Source organism: Cervus elaphus, chromosome 11, assembly GCF_910594005.1.
Source record: "Cervus elaphus chromosome 11, mCerEla1.1, whole genome shotgun sequence".
Lineage (NCBI taxonomy): Eukaryota > Metazoa > Chordata > Mammalia > Artiodactyla > Cervidae > Cervus > Cervus elaphus.
The window spans coordinates 19,906,717-19,930,567 of record NC_057825.1 but is presented as its reverse complement, the minus strand read 5'-3'; the positions used below and the strand labels follow the sequence as shown (position 1 = coordinate 19,930,567).

The 23,851-nt window shown below is 46.3% G+C and overlaps 1 protein-coding gene and 1 non-coding gene across 2 annotated transcripts in view; both read right to left on the bottom strand.

Annotated features, from left to right (window-relative positions):
• The window catches only part of LOC122703094, a 72,674-nt gene that overhangs the window by 7,575 nt on the left and 41,248 nt on the right, over nucleotides 1-23,851 (bottom strand). Inside the window, exons 4-8 of the mRNA XM_043917183.1 lie at nucleotides 18,208-18,264; nucleotides 17,076-17,249; nucleotides 16,098-16,148; nucleotides 14,508-14,655; nucleotides 1,876-2,002 (exon numbers count right to left, since the gene is read on the bottom strand). Of these exons, the coding sequence (XP_043773118.1) occupies nucleotides 1,876-2,002; nucleotides 14,508-14,655; nucleotides 16,098-16,148; nucleotides 17,076-17,249; nucleotides 18,208-18,264 (557 nt within the window). The remainder of the gene's footprint in view (nucleotides 1-1,875; nucleotides 2,003-14,507; nucleotides 14,656-16,097; nucleotides 16,149-17,075; nucleotides 17,250-18,207; nucleotides 18,265-23,851) is intronic.
• On the bottom strand, nucleotides 22,980-23,051 carry TRNAC-GCA. Its single transcript has one exon. It is a non-coding gene; the product is annotated as a tRNA-Cys (tRNA).

The window sequence follows — 23,851 nt, the reverse complement described above, 5'->3', positions numbered from 1 at the left end:
ACGGCAAGCACCTACTTGACACAGACTGTCCTGTGTGACCCTGGGTGTGGGCCTCGGGAGGGGCTCAACCAGGGGCTGGTTTCCCTCTGAGCTCCTGCCCAGAAGTAAGCAGGAAGGATGGCAGGCCTGAGCCCACATTTGGTGGCTCACGTTTCCAATAAGTCCTGAGATCAGTTTCATACTTTGAAAGCATCCACAAAGGGCAGGAGGTGTTAACCATCCACAGAAGAGCTTCTGAAATACAGTCACGACATTTGGAGACAGAATCGGCCTGATCTGCCACTTGGTTTGGCCCCACCCGCAGCTCGTGCACCCAGGGCACCCACTGGCCCCAGGCTCGGCCACAGCCCCCCGGGGAGGTGACCTGGATGGCCGCACCCAGCCTGCAACCATGTCTGAACCACATGGTCCAGGCTTGTCCTTGACCCCACTGATGGCTGAGCCCATGTGGTCACAGCCAAACTGACCTGGCTCCTCCTTCCCCTTCTGGACTCAGATGAAGCGCAGTGCTTGGTTCTGTTTTCCTAGGTGACTGCTCCACGAGAGCTCCCTTAATTGTGGGAGTTAATCGTGCCGTTAACGACACCTGGGGGCTTCCCTCATGGTTCAGATGGTAAAGAATCCGCCTGCAAATGCAGGAGACCTGGGTTTGATCCCTGGGTTGGGAAGATCCCCTAGAGGAGGGCATGGCAACCCACTCCAGTATTCTTGCCTGGAGAATTCCATGGAGAAAGGCCCCTGGCAGACTATAGTCCATGGGGTCTCACAGAGTCAGACACGACTGAGCGACTGTGCACACTAACTCCACCTGGGAGAGAGGGGAGATCAGAGGGGCTGCTGAATTTCTTGTTCTTCCTAGAGACCCCCCACCCCACCGCCACCCTGTGGACTGTTCTGCATAGGCATATTTCCGACGTGTGTGTTTGTATGTATGGTGGGGGGAGGGGGTTTCTCCCACCAATCAACAATTCCTCACCACCAGCTGGGTATCCTACAGTTCAACTCAACTCTGACACTGTCCACTCAGAGATCAACATGTTAAGGGCTCGATCAAGATTGCCATTCTCCACTCACACTTCCGGGGCCAGTCCCAAGTTCAGATTATCACCTGGGCTTCTGACCAACTGGCTATAGATTGCAGGTTCCCCGGGAGTTGGTAATGGACAGGGAGGTCTGGTGTGCTGTGATTCATGGGGTCGCAAAGAGTCGGACACAACTTAGCGACTGAACTGAACTGATTACCCCCTCTTTGGGTTCAATTCATTTGCTAGAATGGTTCACAGAACTCAGAGAAACACTGTACATTAGATTATTGGTTTGTTGTAAAAATCTACAACTGAGGAACAGCCTGATGGAAGAGATGCAAAGTGTGTGGGGAGGGTTGTGGAGTTGCCACACCCCTTCCAGAGTCACCGTTGTCCCAGCATGTCCAACCCAGAAGCTCTCTGGACTCTCTCCTTTGGGGTTTTTATGCAGCTTCATTACAAAGGTATGATGGGTTAGACCATTGGCCTCTGGTGACTGAATTGCATTTCTAGCCCCGTCTCCTCCCCAGATGTCTGGGGGATGGGACTGAAATCTCCATGCCTCTAATCTCTTGGTTGGTTCTCCTAGCCACCAACCCCATCCTTAAGGACTTTCCAAAAGTCACCTCCTTAACATAACAAAAGTCACTTTTATCCCGCTCCTTGCTTAGGAAACTCCAAGTGTTTTGGAGCCCTACGCCACGAATTACTGAAAGACCAAACACACGTGACCTTGTTTCAAAGGACGGTTTTTGCAGATGTAATCAATTTCAGATGAATTATGAGTTATACCAGGCCCTAACCCAATGACTGGTGTCCTTATAAGGCTCGTCACCATCCCCACACTCACCTCCCAATGCAGGAAACTGGGGGACTCTTCTGTGGAAAAATGTATGATTCTAATGCCAGTTCCTCTCATTCTTCTGTCCAAGTCATTCATCCACTCTGAGTCGATGTGTAGAAAAGCTTTGACCAACCTAGACAGCATATTAAAAAGGAGAGACATTACTTTGCCAACAAAGGTCCTTCTAGTCAAAGCTATGGCTTTTCTAGTAATCATGTATGGATGTGAGAGCTGGACCATAAAGAAAGTTGCGTGCCGAAGAATTGATGCTTTTGAACTGTGGTGTTGGAGAAGACTGTTGAGAGTCCCTTGGACTGCAAGGAGATCAAACCAATCAATCCTAAAGGAAATCAATCGTAAATATTTATTGGAAGGACTGCTGTGGAACCTGGAACTCCAATACTTTGGCCACCTGATGTGAAGAGCTGACTCATTGAAAAAGACCCTGATGCTGGGAAAGATTGAAGGCAGGAGGAGAAAGGGATGACAGAGGATGAGATGGCTGGATGGCATCACCATCTTGATGGACATGACTTTGAGCAAGCTCTGATAGTTGGTGATGGACAGGGAAGCCTGGTGTGCTGCAGTCCATGGGATTGCAAGGAGTCAGACATGACTGAGTGACTGACCTGAACTGAATTGAAACTGGACATCTCAGAACAGAAATTGTATCATAAGAATGTTGTCAGATGCATAGGCAATCATGAATGTGAGAATTCTCAAGACCCAAAAAGTACTGCACGGTGGTCCTCATTATAGTTTACATTATGACTGTGTCATTCTATCTGTGTATGACCAACTTTTGACCTCTCTCAAAATTTAAACAAAACCCTGGTGACATGTACAACTACATCCCATAAGACCACAACCTTCTCAGCAATTCATTTACCACTGGATATTTAATTGACTACAGAATTCCCTAAAAATAATTCAACATAAATGGAGCCTTTAAGGAAATATTTCTCTTGTTATGCTTTGTACGAAATAACTGTGGGGATAAAAGTAACAAATAACCCCTTCTATCCACAGACGATTCTCTTGACTCAAGAGGAGCAAAGCAAAATATCATCCCCAGATTTGGCACGAGTATGCGTGGCCAAGGGTCCAATACCAAATAAGTTTCCCTAGCTCATCGGGCATCTGTCAGCATGCTCACGGAAATCAAACGAATGAACTCACAGGCATTAGCTCAGATAAACACCACCTGCTTCTTCATTTTATAAGATGGCTTTTTAATCCCTCCAAGTTGGAAATGTTCTTCCCAAACACCGAGTACTTCTTGAGGAACACGGTTCCTGATGAGAAGGAAATCCCCCTCCCACCTCGGCCCATTGCTTTGACAGGTGTTAATTATACTCTTGATCAGAGAGAAACATCTGCACACTGCAGCCTGGGGGGAGGCGGCACTTTGCGGTTCAGCAGGCAGAGGATAGGAAGTTGCTGGAGAGACTGACTTCCTGACCGCGTGGTAGCCATCACCAGGGTTTCCCATCACGGTGGCTCCCCCGAATCTCTGGAGGGCAGCTTCAGGGGCAAGACCCCAGATTCGTCAGCTTTCCTCCTCTGCATATGCTATTTTCCCTTCTCTTTCCACAGTCAGGTCCCCTGAATTGTTTCCCCACACCATCCTGAACTGGCCATTCTGACCATCTTTTCGGAGGCTCCTGGCATTGTTATTTAGTGGCAGTGATAACCTTGACCTCACATGCTGTTTTTACCCCACTTAGATTTCTCCCTAAAAATATATTTATATGTTTGGCCACAGGGTGCTGCCTAGATCTTTAGCTTTCCTGGGGGTGTTGCTCAAGGTACAAAATATAGGCTATATTGGGAGTTCGCTGGTGGGCCAGTGGCTAAGACTCTGAGTTCCCAATGCAGGGGACCTGAGTGAGATCCCTGGTTTGGGAACTAGATCCTGCATGCCACAACTGAAGATTCCACATGCTGCAACTAACACCCAGCAGAGCCAAATAAATAAATAATTTAAAAAAAAAAAAAAAAAGAATATAAGCTGTGTTACCAGTGCTTTTTTTTTTTTTTAATTTTGAAAAAAAAATCTAATTCCAAAATACATCTAGCCCTGAGGAATTGACCACTTGTACTTGGGTGACACTGGACAGCTGCCTTGACTCTGGGCACCAGACTCAGGCAGACACTCATCAGACAGACAAGAGCCATCCTGGTGTCTCCACTCCCCGAGCATTGCTCCTTGAGACAGGATGAGGTGCACACGACTGGCTGCACCGCTCATGGCGGGTCACCTCCCCTTCGATCAGGTAGAGTCTCTACTTCCTAACCTCTAGTCCTGTCTGCTTCTGGCTCTGAAACATCAGCTGTGAATCCCAGCATCAGGGACCCCAATCATACGTTGACCCCAACCCTCTGTGTGGCCAATTTGGAGATGGGGCCTGTAAGGAAGCCATTAAGGTGAAGTGAGGCCGCAAGAGTGGGTCGCTGATCCAGTGGGACGAGCGTCCTTATGAGAAGACACGCCCGAGAGAAGTGCTGTTCACCCCCTCCCCCGTCTCTCTGTGTCTGTCTCTCTCTCTCCCTCCCCCACCTCCTTCCTGTGTGCACCATGCAAAACTCAGGTGAGGACCCAGCGAGGGGTGGCCGTCTGCAAGCCAGGAAGAGGGCTCTCATCAGAAACCGACTCAGCCAGAACCTTCATCTTAGACTCTCTAACCTCCAGAACTGTGAAAATACAAATTTCTAATGTTAAACCACTCAGTCGGAGAAGGCAATGGCAACCCACTCCAGTACTCTTGCCTGGAAAATCTCATGGATGGAGGAGCCTGGTAGGCTGCAGTCCATGGGGTCGCGAAGAGTCAGACACGACTGAGTGACTTCACTTTCACTTTTCACTTTCATGCATTGGAGAAGGAAATGGCAACCCACTCCAGTGTTCTTGCCTGGAGAATCCCAGGGACGGGGGAGCCTGGTGGGCTGCTGTCTATGGGGTCGCACAGAGTTGGACGTGACTGAAGCGACTTAGCAGCAGCAGCAGCAGCAGCAAGCCACTCAGTACTTCGTCATGGCAGCCCTGACTAAGACAGGTAAGTCTAGTTTAGCAGATAAGAAGCAAGCTCAGAAAGGTGACATGAATCTTAAAGGCGAAGTGAGATGCTAACAAGCAACTGGGGGAGGGGTCCCCCTTTTTGCCCAGAGGGGTGAGGGCTCAGAGAGGCAGGGAGAGGCTGGTGGGCCTGAAGAGCAGGGCAGAGCCTGCGTGCAGGTGAGGGCTCAGGATGTCATCCTAAGGCAAGCCTCTGTTTTGAATAAAAAACGGGGGCATAAGTTTCCACATGAATATGGATAATAAATGAGTCTAATTCTGGGAAATCAAGTTTTGAGGGTGCAAGCCTGTGTGCCAGGAGTGGGTGGCAGAACCTCAAAAGACCTCAGTCCTGAGAATGTCAGGGACACCCACCTGGTGAGCAGTACCTGAGGTTCTTGTCACCAGGACACAGATGCCAAAGAACACATATTATGAAGACCACCAAAGAGGTAGGTGAGAAATGCTGAACCACACGGTGGAAAGAAGAGAGCTTCCTAATCCATCAACACCGTACAGAAAATCAGCTTCCACTGTTCACAGCTAACCTCTTCTCCGTGGAAACTGGGATATGGCACATCATTTTCATCTTTCTTCCTACTGTTTTCTGTGTTAACCACAAACCTACTTCTTGATCTCAGGCAGATCTGCAACATCCCAAGGTCCCAGGCTGGAAGAGGGTGAAAAAGAGTTCACAGCATCTTTGTCCTTACTTGTCTTCCACCAGCTGATTTTCTTGTTCCCACTGGCCCTGACTTTTGTGCCCTTGAACAAATGTCTGAAGGGACAACTCCCCTCCCATGCAAATGGGCACTTCTGTTCCTCTGGCAGCCACAGCGAGAATCTTGAGTGGGGGTTAAAAGAAAATGACATCCGGGCTGCTTCCTAAAAGCTTCCTCCCCAATACAGAGTCCTTTAAATGATAATTGCTGACTTGGTCCTGTTATCAACCACCTCCTCCACCCCCTCAAGCAGCTGGGCTTAAAAACTATCCGCTGATTGCCTCCCTGGGGTTGGCTTTTAAACTCTTCCAACGTTGGTAATGCACGCAAGCATGCGTGAGTGCTAAATCATTTCAGTCATGTCTGACTCTGTGCAACCCTATGGATTGTAGCCCGCCAGGCTCCTCTGTCCGTGGGATTCTCCCGGCAAGTATACTGGAGTGGGTTGCTGTACCCTCCTCGAGGGGATCTTCCCAAACCAGGAATCTAGCCCCACATCTCTTACGTTGCCTGCACTGGCAGGTGAACTCTTTGCCATTACCACCACCCGGGAAGCCCAATCCTGGTAATAGGGTATGTCTTTATGCATGCAAGCATGCACACAGCTATTTATTTAACACTATGTGCAAGACAGTGAAGGCATCGGAGGAAGATATCACTGCCCTCCAGCAGGAATGTGTGTGAACATGTGAAAAACTAATTTGCAAAGCAAGAGTTGAATAATACCAGCGCCAAAGGAAGAGAGAAGCCCTCAGACAGAGATAGCTGCATCTTTAATAAACCTGTCACCCCGCCAGACTCAGACACTCATGACAGCTCCGAGTGCTCAAGGCAAAGACGGCAGACCAGAGAAGGAGGGAGGCATTCAGCTACTGGGATTCTTAGCGTGAAAGGAAGATTGGCCTTTCGAAGCCATCAGCAGGAACAAATGTTTCATTTGGAGCCCTGGCAGCCTGTCTGTACCAAATAAACAGCTTAAACAAATAGACCTTGATCTTGATGGTTTTTAAATGGGAGTGATGTTGATTTTCCCAGCACCTGACTTTTGCAAAAATCACCCCATTTGAGCTCTAGAGCACTCTATTCCCCATCTCCTGGGGTAAATTGACTTTCAAATGAACGTAGCTGAACACCCAAATTGCTGTAAGAAGGATGAAGGCTGAGAAGTGCACCTACCTCCTACACGGCCACGATGGCTTCTGAAGGAGTTTCTGTGACTGTTTTCAGTCCATAGGTGCTGTACCCTTTTCTATCCCAGCAGACGTGAGAAGGCCAATGGAGCCAGATCTGGGTGAGGGCAGACTCAGGGCCAAGAAGCTGGACAGGGCATCCTCTGATCTGGAACTCAAGAAGTACCAGAAAAACCATCCTTTCTCCTTCTCACTTAACCTTTCACACAAAAGGAGAGAGGATTGAGTACTCAGAGTTGTGGTCTCAGCCCACGCCTGGGGACACGCGTGTAAAGGCTATTGGCTAGACTCTTACAGGGAGGACGGTTGGTCACTATATCCCTCCATCGCCCATCCATCATGGGGCCACCAAACATTTCACAAGCCCCTCCCACCACACACTTCTTATTAACCTGGGTGCTGTCGAGAAGGAAGAGGAATGAATGTGATAATGTCTTTGCAGTCAAGAATCTCGCACATACACATGTAAGGACATAACTAATGTAACACTCATAAAGCAGTCTCTTTCAAACTTGTGGCTGGGGATTTCCCTGGTGGTCCAGGGGTTAAGAATCCACCTGCCAGCGCAAGGGACGCAGGTTTGATCTCTGGTCTGGGACGATCCCACAGGCTGAGGAGTGACTAAGCCCATGCACCAAAATGAAAGTCCTCGAGCCGCAACAAGAGAAGTCACCACAATGAGAAGCCCGGGCACCACAACAAAGAGTAGCCCCTGCTCACCACAGCTAGAGAAGCCCACACACCACAACAAAGACCCAGTGAAGCCAAAAATTAATTAATTTAAAAAAACTTGTGGCTGAACCACTGGCTCCACAGTAATCAAGACAATGTGATATCAGTAAAAGTAAAGATATGTGGCTCAATGGAACAAAACAGAATCCAGAAAGAGAACCATACCTGTGTGATCCATTGATGTTTTACTAAAGTAAAAAGATAATTTGTGGAGCAAGATTAGTCTTTTCAACAAATGGTGCAGAAACAATTGGATATCCATACGCCAAAAAAAAAAAATAAAAAATGGAAGCTCAGCCCATACCTCACATCATACATAAAACTTAGCTCAAAATATATCATAGACCTAAATGTAAAACCAAGACTATAAAACATGGAGTGCGTGTGTGCTAAGCTGCTTCAGTCATGTCTGACTCTTAGTAACCCTATGGACTGCAGCCTGCCAGGCTCCTCTGCCCATGGGATTTTCCAGGAAAGAATATTGGAGTGGGCTACCATTTCCTCCTGTAGGGGATCTTCCTAACCCGGGGATTGAGTCTCCTGCCTTGACAGGCAGGTTCTTTACCTCCCGTGCTACCTCGGTAGCCCCATAAAACATGGAGAAGAAAAGGTAAAAGAAAATCCTTCTGACCTGAGAATTAGGCAATTTGGTTTTTTTGTTTTCTGTTTTAGATAAGACACAAAAAGCAGTCATCAAAACAGGAAAAAAATTGAACTTCATCAAAATTAAAAACTCTTTGAAAGACACTTAAGAAAATGAAAAACAAACCATAAACTGGAAGAACTATTTGCAAAACACATACACGATTTTTAAAAATTCAAAATATTTCTAAAATCTCAAAATTCACCAAAACAAGCCAATTTTTAAATGAGGCAACATATTTGAGCAGACAAGTGAAGAGGAAATATAGATGGTAAATAGAACATGAAAAGATGTTCAACATCATTAGTCATAGGGAAATACAAATTAAAACTATGAGATACTACCACACTCCTATAAGAATGACTAAAATTCATGTATATATATGTAGAGAGAGAGAAAGAACTAAGTACTTGGTGTTGGAGAAGACTTTTGAGAGTCCCTTGGACAGCAAGAAAATCAAACCAGTCAATCCTAAAAGGAAATCAACCCAGTTCATTAGAAGGACTGATGCTGAAGGTGACGCTCCAATCCTTTGGCCACTTGATGTGAAGAGCCAACTCACTGGAAAAGATCTGCTGGGAAAGATTGAGGGCAGGAGGAGAAGGGGGCGACAGAGGATGAGATGGTCGGATGACATCATCGACTCAATGGACATGAGTTTGAGCAGACTCCCAGAGATAGTGAAGGACAGGGAAGCCTGGGGTGCTGCAGTCCATCGGGTGCAAAGAGTCAGACATGACTTAACGACTGAACAACAACAAACACACAAGATACAACCAACTGGGACTCTCACACACTGCTGGGGGGTAGTCACTTTGGAAAACTATTTGGCAATTTCTCAAAAAAGTTTAACAAAACCCTACTGTGTGAGCTAGTCATTCCACATCTAGGTACTTTCCTAAGAGAAATGAAAGCACATGGGCCTAGAGTTGCCCTGAATGTTCACAGAAGCTATATTCATAAAAGCTCCAAACTAGAAACAATCGAATGTTCTTGAATGGGTGAATAGACAAATAAATTGAGTCTGGTTCCTACTGTGGACTCAGATATAAAAAGGAACAAACTACTGACATGTCCAACAACATGGATAAACCTTAAGAACTTTATGCACAGAGAAAAGCTACTATATGACTTCATTTATAAGCCATTTAGAAAAAGACAAAACTCTAGGACAGAAATCCAGAGGTTGCCAGGGGCTGAGTGTGGGAGGAGTGACTGACTTCAAAAGGGATAAGAGTGAACTTTGGGGATGAAGCCAATACTGTCTGGATCATGATGATGCTTATGCAACTATATATTTGGCAAAACTTGCAAAATGGCAAACCTAAATTTTATGATATGTCAATTACATCTTAATAAACCAGACTTAAAATTTTTTATGATTATTACCATACTCAGAGAATGTTCTCTCTTTTTAAGCAAAAGTGTACCATTAAAAGAGAGAAATGAGGTATTATTTACGCTAATTTCTTCTAATTAATACACGACTTAAGTACCACAATTTTGTATAGAGAGAGCTATAAATAATGTATCTCACTCACATGGCATGGTCTGTACCTCGCATCTGACTGGGAACTTTTAGAGCCACTGCTTCTAGAATGGTCCCTGCACAGAATCAAGATGAGGAAAGTAGTCGTGAGTATTAATTCTCTGCTTCTCACTCACGCAGCTGGGGGAGGTAAGCACAGCCATTTCCTAAATGCAAAGGAAATTATTTCCATTTCCTAAATGCAAAGATACAAATGTGCAAAGATGAAGCTAGAGCTTGGCAAAGGTCACACGGCAATGGGTGGCAAACCCTGAATTTGAATCCACATCTTTTTACAGAGAAAACTGTCAATGTTCCTCAATCTTCTCTCCAGAAACACCAAAGTGGAAAGCATGGGGCAAGAGCTCTTGATGGAAACGTAAACCAGTTGAAGGGAAGTCGATGAGCGGGGCCTGAGCCTGTTTGCAGACCTGTGAGCTATTTCGGGTGCTTTCCACAGACCGGCTCAGCTGCCGTGACGCCGCCCACGGCTCAGCCTGAGCCTGCGCGGTGGCACCGGCCCAGGTGTGACAGGAGCCAGGACTCACCAGATGCTGCGCTTCTTTGCTCTGATGAGCCCTGAAGCCGAAAGAGCCCCTCTGAGGACAGACGACCTGGTCCCCAGCCCTGCTCCTGCCCGCGCTCCCTGTGGTTCCTCAGGACCCAAGGCAGGCTGCCCTGAGAATCTTCTCGTGTGGATAAGCTGACGCCCGTGTCCCTGCCCTGTGGGGTTTCATTAAGGGGCATTTACGAAAGAGCTCTGAGGAAAACGAAGTTCTGTGGGAAATTCTGGGCTAAACAAAGAGTTATGGTTATGGGTTAAGTTGTCCCAAAGAAAAGGTATGCCCCCCGACAAAGGCCCATCGCCAGGCCCGTAGAGAGCCTGCTCCTGTTCAGTGAATGAATGAATGAATGAATGAGCCCCTGATTGGCAGTGGTGTCATCCTACTGACGATGGCTAGCTCTCCACCCCCAGGGCCTCACCCCACAGAAGAGGCACCATTGGACATTGGCTCGCCCCTCCTCATCTCCCATCCTCCCTACCCCTGCATACCAGAGTTTCACCACACTAGTTTACACTAGCTGATTTATAACACACTAAACATCCTTGCTTCCTCTCCTCTTGGCCTTTGCAGATGTTGCACCCCCTCTCCCATCCCAAACCCACCTTCTGTCCCTGAGTGGATGACCGTCCTCCCCTGCCATGGCCCTTGGGCTGTGAGGCTTCTTAGCTACACAATTAGAGGGGAGCTGGCTCCTCCCTAGCCAGATCAGAGGTTCAGATCCAACATCAGCCTGATATGGTGGAACTTTGACTCCACCTGAGAAACTCCAATACTTTGGCCACTTTGGCCACCTGATGCGAAGAGCTGACTCATTTGAAAAGACCTACATGCTGGGAAAGATTGAAGGCAGGAGGAGAAGGGGATGACAGAGGATGAGATGGTTGGATGGCATCAACTCAATGGACACGAGTTTGAGTAAACTCTGGGGGTTGGTGATGAACAGGGAGGCCTGGCGTGCTGCAGTTCATGGGGTCGCAAAGAGTCAGACACGACTGAGCGACTGAACTGAACTGAACAGCATCCATGGTTAAGAGACCACCAGCCTCTCCCATGTCATTATCAGGGATGACGTCAAAGCCAGACCATTACAGCTGTTACGACACGGTCACCTCAAGAATCTACCAGAAATGACTGCCTTAAGCTCTTTGCCTCAGCTAGTCTCCATGAGTTTTGCAACTTACAGAGGAAGGAAATCAAACTTACAGAGAATCGATCTAGGACAAATTTACCCCTATCTGTAAAGAGGACAGTTAGCAGTGAGGTCACAACAGGTTGGCACTCAAGTAGCGCTGTCAATCAGCTAAAGCAAAGGCAGTGTGATAGATGCTCCATGGAGGCCCCAGGGTGCTCTGTACAGAAGGCCAACAGCGCAGAGAGAAAACACTTAAAACGAGTCCTAAGGAAAGACGGCGCTCTTTAGTGCACAGGGGAAAGTACCTGGATGGCAGAGGAATAGCTAAGGCAAGAGAGCCAGAGGTGTGAGCATGGGTACACGAAGTCCCTTAACAAACAAAGATTAAATATACACAGGGGAAGACATACAATAAAAAGAGCCCTATGGTAACATAGGTTTATTATAGCAAGCATTAAATTTACCCAGCTCTAACTTTCCTGGAAATCAAAGCATACAGGAAATTCACTAGATTATATAACTTTCACTGCTTGATATAAGTAAGTACACAGCTTGTCAAGGAACTATATCTTCCAAAAGCTCTACCTGGCATATACTTGGTTTTAACATCAAAAGCAATTCAAAATTAAAAGCAAGATGGGTAGAATTTGTCCACTGTAATATCTTAGGAAATCTTAACAACCTATATATGTTAGGGCTAATCGCTCAGTCATGTCCGAATCTTTGCAACCCCATGGACTGTAGCCTATCAGGCTCCTCTGTCCATCAAATTCTCTAGGCAGGAATACTGTAGCAGGTAGCCAATCCCTTCTCCAAGGGATCTGCCCGACCCAGGGATCAAATCTGAGTCTCTTGCATTGCAGGCAGATTCTTTACTGTCTGAGCCACCAGGGAAACCCTACGTGTGTTATGGAGGACAATAAATAATATAATTCTAAACAGAATCCAGCACAGAACCATATTACAGATAATTAGATACCTAACCATACCTTAACTCTGCTAACACTTAAATTACTTAGGGTTTAGTCTAGCTGCCGTGTCAGAGGCCCCCGAATACAGTGACTTAAAATAGAAATGTTTCTCTTTCACATAACATTCTGGATGCAGGCAGTGGGCCAAGGTTGGCAGGTATCTCTGCTTGATGAGGTCATTTAGGGACCCAATTTTTTTCTGTCTTGTGCTTTGCCATCCCAAGGCTGTCATCACTGTGCATGGGGAACTCTGGCCCCTCAGAACCACCTCAACAGTCCAACCCAGGAAAGATGAAGGAGCAAGCAAGGCAGGAAATTTACATACTTTAAAAAACAAGTTGATCTTCTAGATAAGACAAACCATTGATATAAAAATAATCATCTGGTTGAAAAATCATAATAATTTGGAAATGGCATGTACCATTTCCTCTCCCACCCTATTGGCCAAAAGTTAATCACATGGACACAGCCTCCAGGGAGGCCAGGAAATGTGGTCTGTGGCTGAGGTTAGGGTGGACATATGCCTGCCTACAACTCACAGGCTGTTGTTGCCAAAAGCAGAAAGGGCCATTAGCCTCTGCTGCAGCATCTAAATACAGGTGTTCACAGAGAGAAACCAACTGAACAGCAAAGGATTAAGTGGCTCACTAAGGCAGTGAGCTCATCTGTCCCAAGACTTTCTATTTCTCTCAGAGAAAAAAAATACTTTTGCTGCTGACCCTCAATTATGAGTAAAGAGAAGAGAGCATTAGAACAATTGAGGGAGACTTCCATAAACCCTCCAGGCAATGATTCACATTTCTACTCCTCTGAGCCCTCTGCCAAGAGAAAGGCCCATGTATGCAGGTGGTCAAGGTAACAAGCTGATGTCCCCTTCTTCTCACTTCTGCCAAACGTGGGTGATGTTTAAACACCATCAGACTGCCTCACACCATCTAACCCATCCCACGCCTTCCTCAGACTCTGAAACCCTCAACGGCCCCAAGAGGGCAGCAGCTTGGAATCCTTGTGTGGAGGTGGCATCAACAACCCAGGCCCCGCTGTCCCCAGGAACATGTTTGCTGTGGATGAAAGACTCTTCCCCACCATGAGCAGGACCAGGGGTTAAGGAGTGGCTCTGTGACTCACAGAGATGCAGAGCGGCTGCCCGGAGGGCACCAAAACAGGAGACGATTGGGAGGGAATCACATAGCTGCAAGCTGAGCTGGCATTTGATGAGGCTCCAGGGACTGACGGCAGGAATTCTGCACTCTCCCACCCAGGGCACCTCCCCTGGAGGGAGTGAGCCCAAGGCACCTGAAGGGCACCCCTCTGGAGGACACCGTCTATGCAGCAGCGGAGGCGCCAGCCAGGTGGGCCCGGATCCAAGACCACAGACAGAAGCCTTTGTGATAACCTGGTTCATGTCTCCCTTCTCCCCAGAGACTCCAAGTTCCGTAAGAGCAGGGGTCACACCTGTCTTCTGTCCTACTATGTCCTGCTATGTCAGTAAACCTTGGTTGACTGACATCCTCTCAACTCTCAGGCCCACCTGAAGCCACAGTGCAAGAATGTTTATTGGCTATCTGCTACCTGCCGAGAACTAAAACGAGTGTTTCCCCATATGGTATTTTCGTTCATTTTAACCTTATTGACAGCTAGGGATTATCCTCCCCATTGAGACAGAACCCAGTGAGCCCAGAGGCCCTCCTGACACTGTTCTCGTCTCAGGACTACTGGTTTTCAGCAGAGGCAGACCCCAAAGAGAGCTCAACCTCTCCAGCACACAGCCAGTCCCTTACCTAATCCTCACACAAACCCTGTGGCCTACGAGTCCATTTTCCACATTTTTCAGAAGAGGAAACAAGCTTGGAAGGGTTAAACACAACTCACCCAAGTCCCTCAGCTACAGGCACCAGAGTTGGGTATGAACCCAGGTCAGTCTGACTCCCAAGCACCAACTCCTTCCACCTATGTGGACTCAAGACTTGACCTTTTCTGTAGACGGAATCGTGTCCCTCCCACAAAATTCATGTGTTGAAGCCCATGTAACTGTAGAGGTTGTGGGACCTTTAAGGAGGTGATGAAGGTCAAATGAGGTCATGAGGGTGGGCCCTCACCTGGTAAGACTAGCCCTTCTAGGAAGTGGCACCCTCTCTCCATCACGTGAGGACGCAGCAGGAGGTGGTCGCCTGCAAGCCCGGTAAAGGGTCCCCACTGGAAACTGACCATGCTGGCACCCCAGTCGCAGAATTCCAATCTCCAGCACTGCAAGGGAAAATAATTTCTGTTACTTAAGCCACTCAGTTTTAGGGCATTTTGTCACATCAGCCTGGACAGACTAATGTAAGATTTTTTCTAACATGAAATAGCTCAGAGTTGAATGGAACAAGCGTGGAAGGAAGGATTCCTTTCCCCATTGTTCAATATTTTAAGGGGAAAAAATAGCCTTACTATCTCCCAAGGACATCACAGGGTTTATAGAAGAAATGGGAATTGCTGGAGGGCCAGGCCTGCTGGTTTAACTTCCTCATAAAGAATTTATGGGGCATAAGCACTCACCAGGAGAGTCCAGAATCTCTTAAAGCAATTCCTCCCAGTCTGAAGAGCCTGCCTTATAAACGCCTGGCCCTCATCACCCCTCTCTCTAGGGGGCAATGCCTGTTCCCTCTGGAAGGTGGCAGTTCTGACAAGAGTTGCTCAAGCCTTCCCAGATACACAGAGTGTTCAGAACACCGAGGAAGGGGATTGGCGTCTCCCCAGTTTCCGAGAGACGGAACTGGAGTTCCTTGCAGTGGGGGCGGTGGGAGGGGTCCCCGGACTTGCTGAGTAACAATCCTTGAACTCTATCTCTCATCTTAAGACATGAGTTGAAAACCTGTCTCCTATGTCAAAATACAATGTTAGGAAGTATGTCTGAATAAATTGTGTTAAATAAGTGAATCAATTTGTGGGCAAACAATTACATCCAAAATGACAACTAAATAATTAGAGCTATTTGAACACCATGTCAGCCAGAGAGAGAAATAACACAAAAATAAAGAGGAGTGAGGAAGAGAAGAAGGAGGTGGGAAAAGTGAGAGAAGTGCGTTTTCCTCTCTGTTGACTTGCGGCTCCATCAATCACTCTTCCAAGTCAGTCTGTCTGCCGTCTATAATGGAGGCCGGGGCAGGGGGCCAGCACTGGGTGAGGGGCTGAGACTCAGAAAGAATTCCATCAAAGCCTCCTTGAGGTTCACCGCATTCTGTTCCATCTCTGCTGAATTGTGCTGAGCAAAGCAGTGTCTGAAAGTGGGAGGGTCTCGTCTCTGGGCTCAGCCAGTGGTCTATCACCATGAACACATGGCAGGAGTTCAGGGTCCTCCAGCGCTCTGATGGTACCCTCCTGGGGACATTCCAGGTTTGCTGGTAAACTCCAAGTTTGTGCTTCTACATGCCACGTCTCTCTGATGCCTCATAATACCCTTAGGAAGAAGGTATTGTAACCAGCTTCATTTTACAGGAAAGGAAAATAAGGCTCAGAGAGGCTCATTAACTTTTCTAACTATATAGTGAGTGACCAAGCCAGATTTGAACTCAGATCTTCTTGGCTCCAAATCCATTGCTCCTGCCACCCTTCCAATTTACCTCCCAGTTCTGTGTCCCATCCCTCTTTTATATACACGTATACAAGTCTAGACAAATTTGGAACTGGGCACAATTCAGACTCACCTTGACTGAGTGTGTTAGCCGTGTGTGCCCCTGGAAGGAAATTATTTGAACCTGTTAACAAAGGGGATATAAAAGGATAGAATTTAAGCCTGGGAATGAGCCTTGTAAATCACTGAGCCACCCCAATGTGGGTTGATGCCAAGGTTGAGGTGAATCACTGAATGTCTACCAGCAGGAAACAAGACTGGGAGCCCAAGCTCACACCGACAAAGACTCCTCAGGCTCTTTCATAGGAGACGATCCCCCAGCCCTGTCCCTTTCACATCCCACCATATCCAAAAGCCTCCACTTCTCCAACAACAAATATAACTTAAACACATTTGATGATTCACAGCACAGAATAGAAAGACACCCCACCATCCTAGCGGGTACTGGCTCTGCCAAAGCAAACCCTCAAGGCTTTCAGCAGCATCACACACCCTTTTTCAAAAGTGAGTTCAGCCTTCTCAGTAGACGTTTAGCCAGAAATGAAGTTTCGAATCTACATTTTGAACCCCACTGGAAATAGAAATGCGTTTGCTTTTACCACAACACGTGACCTAGCTCATTTCTGAGCTCTTTGCATGATCCTGTTTTTTCATGGATGTGGTACAAGCGGGTAAGACATGAGATTTATATGTAATTCTCTTATAAATGTTTTCCCAAGGATATCTAATTATCCCATTCAAACTCAAGTACATTGTCTTCTAAGTTTCCAAGTGGCTTAATAATAGAATTGCTTCATTAACTCTGATACATGCTTGGGAATCAAGCGGAAAAATTAGAGGAGAGCTAGAAAAACAAGCAGCTGTAGTCTTACGTGTTTCTGAGTTCTAAACACTCACGGACTTGGCAGCTGAGGTTGTTCGATCAAAAACCCATTGCTGGGAGCCCTTTGGTTAACGGGCTGTCTGCTGTCCCTGCTCCTCCCACGCCAGCCCCTCCATCCCCCTCCCTCCCAGAGGCGGAAGTCATCCTGTCTCTCCCAGCCACTCTCACCTACTTTCTTCCCATCATCAGTAAACTGGGCTCCACTCTCCTGGATAATAAATGACAGAACTGGGAAGACATCCGCCCTCCTGCTCCCGCATCCAGTCTGTGACCACAACTCGTGTAGGTTTCTTCTCCATCTCATGCAGAGACCAGGGTGGTGTGAATCACTGTCTCTCTCCACTTTGGTTGCACAGAGGAAACAAGAACCCAGACAGCAGAAATGACTTGACCCAGATGACATCGGCCCCGCCCCTCCTTCCCTCCCTGGCAGCTCTCAGGTGGAGGCCCACTGCCTGCGACTGGGCTCCCTGCTGTATCACCCCCTCCTCCCACCTCCCCCACCACAGAGAGTCATGGCTCACCCTCCCGCCTGAACTCTTCAAACTCTACCCAGGCCAGATCAAGTCCCCAACCTTTCACTTGGCATTCGGGGACCTGAGGATTCACGCTCAATCTATCCTTCTCACTACTTGGGTCACAAACTTCCAAATGGGTGGTCTTCCAGGCCACCCTGCTTTTGTTTGCTCCGAGTCTCATCTCCTTGCAACTCAGACAACCAGTCAGCATCTTCCTGCCCTCCGTGGCCCCTCCCTGGCTGAGTCGTCCAGATATCTCAGTGCGGGGGCCCCCGCCCCCAGTATCTGTGGCTCCCTGACCTGGCAGAGCCCTCTGGGAACATGCCTCCTCTCCCCTGGGCTGTGGGCTCTGCCAGGGTGGAAGCCATGTCCTATTTAGGGGCCCAAGCTTAACACAAATCAGACACTGAGCAATCAGGCACTGTAGTGAATGAAGTGCCAGGCTTTTTTAAGAGGGATAGTTATCTGCATATTAAGTAATTTCCTCCAAATTGACACTAGAATTATTATCTATATTGTGAAGGATATCCAACTGAGTTGCTGGAATAAACTCTTTACCTTCTGGAGGTGTTGAGTAGGAAAATATTTGTACTTCGATTGTAGGTAAGACCCAAGCTGAGGGCCTTCTGTAGAGAGTCACCGAGGAGTCCCCCATGAAAAGGGGTGCAGACCTCCCGCTGGGGATCCCTGAGCCAAGAGAACCATCCCTGCCCCTCAGGAGCCCCCACCACCTCTTCCTCCAAGTAGAGACTGGACTGAGGGGGACAGGGAGAGGGACACACGTCCAGGACCGGGGCTCACAGCCCAGAACTGGAAGGACACGTCTAAATAGAGCTCAGCTGCAGAGCAAGAGGCCATAGGCGCAGTTAAAGGGGACCCAGCCGATGCTATCAGATGGCAGGGACCTGGCTCCATGAAGAGGAGGCCTCTCATAGCTGGACCAAGGGCTTTCCACTCAGCCATGCCCAGCAAGCACCTCCTCATGGCCATCAGATAGGCTCCAGCCCATGCAAAGGGATGCTAGGCATAGAGGAGGAACATTTCCTCTTGGTAATGTCTTTTCTTAGAAACACCATTTCCAGAAATAATCTGCTGACTTACCCCACCACCACTGGCCAAGAGTGGGTTTCTTCCCACATTTAAACAATCACCAGCAAGGGAAACAGAATTATCATCACAATCAATCAACCTTAACTTCTTAGGAAACCCCAGGAAGCATGGAGCCCCGACAAGGGAACAAAACTGGAGTTCTGTTGAGGAGGAAGAAAGGGGGTAGTGGTTGTACCAACTACGAAACTAGAATCTCAGCCCAGCACGCTCAGACCTTCCTAGCTGACTTAATCCTACACACACCCATCCTGTAGGCTGACATGACCTCAGCTGGAAGAGGCAGTGTCTGGATGGAGGACAAGTTCTCATCAGTGGCGTTAGAAAACCTGGATTTTCCAATCCATTCTGATACTTGAGAGTCATCTGGCATTGGACAAGTTACTTAGCCTCTCTGAGCCTGTTTGGTCAACTGAAAATGGGATTATAATTCTTCACCCAGCTGAGGAATGGTGTGCATGCTCTGTAAAACCTTATTCCACGTAAAGTGGCCACCTTGTCTTCTCATCAAAGCAGTGTAAAGATGATGATGATATTAATATAAGATGCAGCTGGCTGGCTGGCACCAATGGTGGCTATTTTGGGAGGAGCGGTTACCAAGAAACATGAGGCTCTGGTAACCTTGACAACCATAGGTAAGACAGAAAGATGGCGCATTGACTTTCTGGATTCCATTCTTATCTCTTCCTTGTGAAGCTTGGTATCTGGTGATTTGTTTGTTAGATGAGGCATCTACCAGGGCCAGGCAGGGCCCAGCATTGGCCCGGCTGGACTACTCTTAAAGAGAATGGTCCAGAGGAGCTCTGCAAGGACACAGACAAGTCCCTGCTTCCGAGGTCCCTGGGGAAAGTGCCCGCTAGAAAGCATTGAAGCCTGGCTCCCTACAGTCCTTGGCATCCTAGAAGTCCAGACTACACCAAACACTATGTGCGGGAGCCAGGTGGTACAAGACAGACCCTGGTGAGCAGTTAGAAACTCAGAGAGCAGCTATATACAGGTGCAGGCAGGGCTGCCCAAGAAGAGGCAACAATGATGCTCCTTTGTAAACTCAAAGTGTTTGAGGGCTTCCCTGGTGGCTCAGATGATAAAGAATCTGCCTGCAACTCAGGAGACCCTGGTTCAATCCCTGGGTCGAGAAAATCCCCTGGAGGAGGAAATGGCAACTCACTCCAGTATTCATGCCTGGAGAATCCCATAGACAGATGAGCCTGGTGGGCAACAGTCTATGGGGTGGCAAAGAGTCAGACACGACTGCATGACTAACACATACGAAAGGCACATAACATAAAAAAAGTTACGCCTTGTAAAACTCAAAGTGTTTGAACCATTTTTTTCATTGAGTAGATATAGAAGATATTAGATATAAACAGATATAGAAGTATATTTATAACCTATGTGTAGGGTGTGAAGGCTACAAGTGCCCACATACCCACAATGTAGCTTAAGAAGCAGAATGGGGCTGGCCACATGTACCCTTCCCCATCTCATCCCACCCCCAACATCCAGGTATCTCCGGCGTAAACTGTCTGTTTACATTTCCTCCTATGCCTCATAGTTTCCACTTATAGCTCATGTTTCCACTTATAGTTGTACAATTTTTGAACTTTACATAAATAGGATGATATAAACTCATTCTTCTCCTACTTCCTTTTTTTTTTTCTGGATCCACCATAAATTCCTGAGATTCATCCTTCTTGATGCACTTATTTGTAAGGTATTTGTTGCCGTTACTCTATGGCGTTGTCAATACACCAGGAACTCATTTACCCCTTCTCCTGACAATGAACACATAGGTTGTTTCCAATTTTATGCCATTAGGAGCAGTGCTGTCATGAGCATTCTTGATAAGATTTCCTCTAGAACGAGTACCTGGGCCTACGACTCCACTATGTCCTAAGGTACAGGCATCTTTAGCTTTGCTAGGTGATGCCAAATTGTTTTCCAAAGGACTTGTGCCAATTTACATTCCCACCAAAAATGGACAGATTCATGAATTCTCTTCAAATCTCCTTAATTAAAAAAAAAATTTAATTTTAATGCTTTCCTATTTATCCGCCTTTACGTTTATGACCTATGCTTTTTGTATCTTGTAACTTCACTTCAAGTCATAAAAATAAATACCATATTATCTTCTTAAAATTTTATAATTTTGACTTTCAAAGCTAGGTCTTTAATCTGCCTGAAATAACTTATGTAAATAGTATGAGAAATGATTCGATTTCTTTTTTTATCTACATGGCTGTTAATATTTCTATTTCAGCACCATTAATGAAAAGTACATTTCTGGAGTTCCCTGGAGGCCCAGTGATTAGGACATTGCACTTTCATTGCAGAGGATGTGAATTCCATTTCTGATTCGGGAACTAAGATCCCATGAGCAGCATAGTATGCCCCCCATCCCCTCAAAAAAAGGAAAGAAAGAAAAAGGTACATTTCCCCCATGAATCCACACTGTTTTGCCATACATCAAGTTGCAATTTACTCCTGGTCCATTTCCCAGTCTACGTTTTGCTCCATTGGTTTATCTCTATGTGCCTGTCACACTGTCTTCATCACTACAACTTTGTACTGAGTACTGTTATCTCGTGAGGCTACTTCCCATTTTGTTCTTCTGGAGGATTTTGGTTTTACTTGGCCAGTTGTTCGTCTGTGTAAGCTTTGGGATCACACACACACACACATGCACAAACACACAAAAGGTCTGGGGCTTTGAGTAGCATAGAACTGAATGTGTAGTTCAGAAAACAATAACATCTACATGATTTTGACTATTTGGTATCAAAAAAACATGATATATGTTTCCATTTTTTTAAGTGCTTCATAGTAAAAATTGTATCATTTTTCTCAATCTTGATACTACATACTTTGAAATTTATTCATATACACTTATTATTATTTAGACTCCCAGTACTATTTTTAGCATTCTTTTTAAAAGATAGAGTGTTGAAGTGCATTTGATTGTCCTTTGACTTTTCCTACACAAACTCTATGTCTGGGTGACCCATGAACTGATGAGGACAAGGTTATTTTTATATCTATATTCTAGCCTGGTAGGCTGCAGTCCATGGGGTCGCTAAGAGTCAGACATGACTGAGTGACTTCACTTTCAGTTTTTGCTTTCATGCATTGGAGAAGGAAATGGCAACCCACTCCAGTGTTCTTGCCTGGAGAATCCCAGGGACAGAGGAGCCTAGTGGGCTGCCATCTATCGGGTCGCACAGAGTCGGACACGACTGAAGTGACTTAGCAGCAGCAGCAGCAGCTAATAGTTGAGGGAATTTGTTGTTCAGTCACTCAGTCGTGTCTGACTCTTTGCCACCCCATAGACTGCAGCACGCCAGGCTTCCCTGTCCTTCACTGTCTCCTGGAGTTTGCTCAAACTCATGTCCACGGAGTCGGTGATGCCATCCAACCATCTCGTCCTCTGAGGTAATTACAGAATTAGATTATCACCATTTCACAATGCCTGTTGGATTAATGGATACAGTAATGATTGTCAATAGCTGCTAACATCTCTCCAAAATAAAGAACCAGTTATTATGTGCCTCTTAACTGAAGAGCACAAGAGTACCCTATGAAGTAGCCTTGCCTAAAAAAATTCAGTCTAAAATTGATCAAGTCTTTAGACCCAATTGTTAATTTACAGGAGAACAAGTATAGCAGAACCTGTTAAACAACACCATGGGCACGCAATAGGCAGAACCCACAACAAACAACCCAGTTTCCTTATCAAATAAATTGCAACAGAAAATAACAAACCATGGAGAAGTATCTATAGATACCAAGAGATCCAAGAGACATGTCAATAAATGATTTGAACAAATATGTATCTGAGCACTGGAGAAATTTGAACTCTGACCATAAAATAAAGATTCACTGTTACCATTTGTTTTTAGGTATGATAGTGGTATTATGATTTCATTTTTAGAATGTCAGTATGTGTTTTAACAATACATACTGAAGTACTTATGCATAAAATTGTAAGCTGTCTGGAACTTGCTTCAAAAATAATCCAAAATAGGGACTTCCCCAGCAGTTCAGAGGTTAAGACTCCAACTTTCAATGTAGGTGACATGGGTTCAACCCCTGATCGGGGAAATATCCCTCATGGCCAGTTCAGTTCAGTTCAGTCAGTCATGTCGGACTCTTTGTGACCCCATGGACTGCAGCACACCAAGCTTCCCTGTCCATCACCAACTCCTGGAGCTTACTCAAACTCATGTCCATAGAGTCGGTGATGCCATCCAACCATCGCATCCTCTGTCGTCCCCTTCTCCTCCTGTCTTCAATCTTTCCCACCATCAAAAGAAAAGAAAGAAAGTGAAGTCGCTCAGTTGTGTCTGACTCTTTGTGACACCATGGACTGTAGCCCACCAGGCTTCTCCATCCATGGAATTTTCCAGGCAAGAGTACTGGAGTGGGTTGCCATTTCCTTCTCCAGGGGATCTTCCCAACCCAGGGATTGAACCAGGGTCTCCTGCATTGCAGGCAGACGCTTTACCATCTGAGCCACCAGGGAATCAGTTCTTCGCATCAGGAGGCCAAAGCATTGGAGTTTCAGCTTCAACATCAGTCCTTCCAATGAATATTCAGGACTGATTTTCTTTAGGATTTACTGGTTGCACCTCCTTGCTGTCCAAGGGACTCTCAAGGGTCTTTTCCAACACCACAGTTCAAAAGCATCAATTCTTCGGTGCTCAGGTTTCTTTACAGTCCAACTCTCACATCCATACATGACCACTGGAAAAACCATATCTTTGACTAGATGGACCTTTGTTCGCAAAGTAATGTCCCTGCTTTTTAATATGCTGTGTAGGTTGGTCATAACTTTTCTTCCAAGGAGCAAGCATCTTTTAATTTCATGGCTGCAGTCACCATCTGCAGTGATTTTGGAGCCCAAAAAAATAAAGTCTGTCACTGTTTCCATTGTTTCCCCATCTATTCCAGAGATGTGGCCAAAAGATTAAAAAAAAAATTTTTTTTTAATAATCCAAAATAAGAGAGTGGATAGGGATGGATGAAACAGGATTGGCCATGAGTAGATAAGTTGTTGAAGCTGGTGATATGCACATGAGCACTTGTTAAGCTATTCTTTCCACTGCTGTACATTTTAGAAATTTTCCATAGTATAAAGCTTTTTTAAAAAGACTAAAAAAATATAATACCATCTATTTGTTAGATGCAGCTTTCTATATCTTGATATATGTTACATCAAATTTTCTAAATGTATTTTTCAAACTTTCTACATTCAAACTGAATTTTTTATCTGCTTTCCCTATCGGTTATAGGGAAAGGATCAAGAAGTGGCTAAGTCAGGTC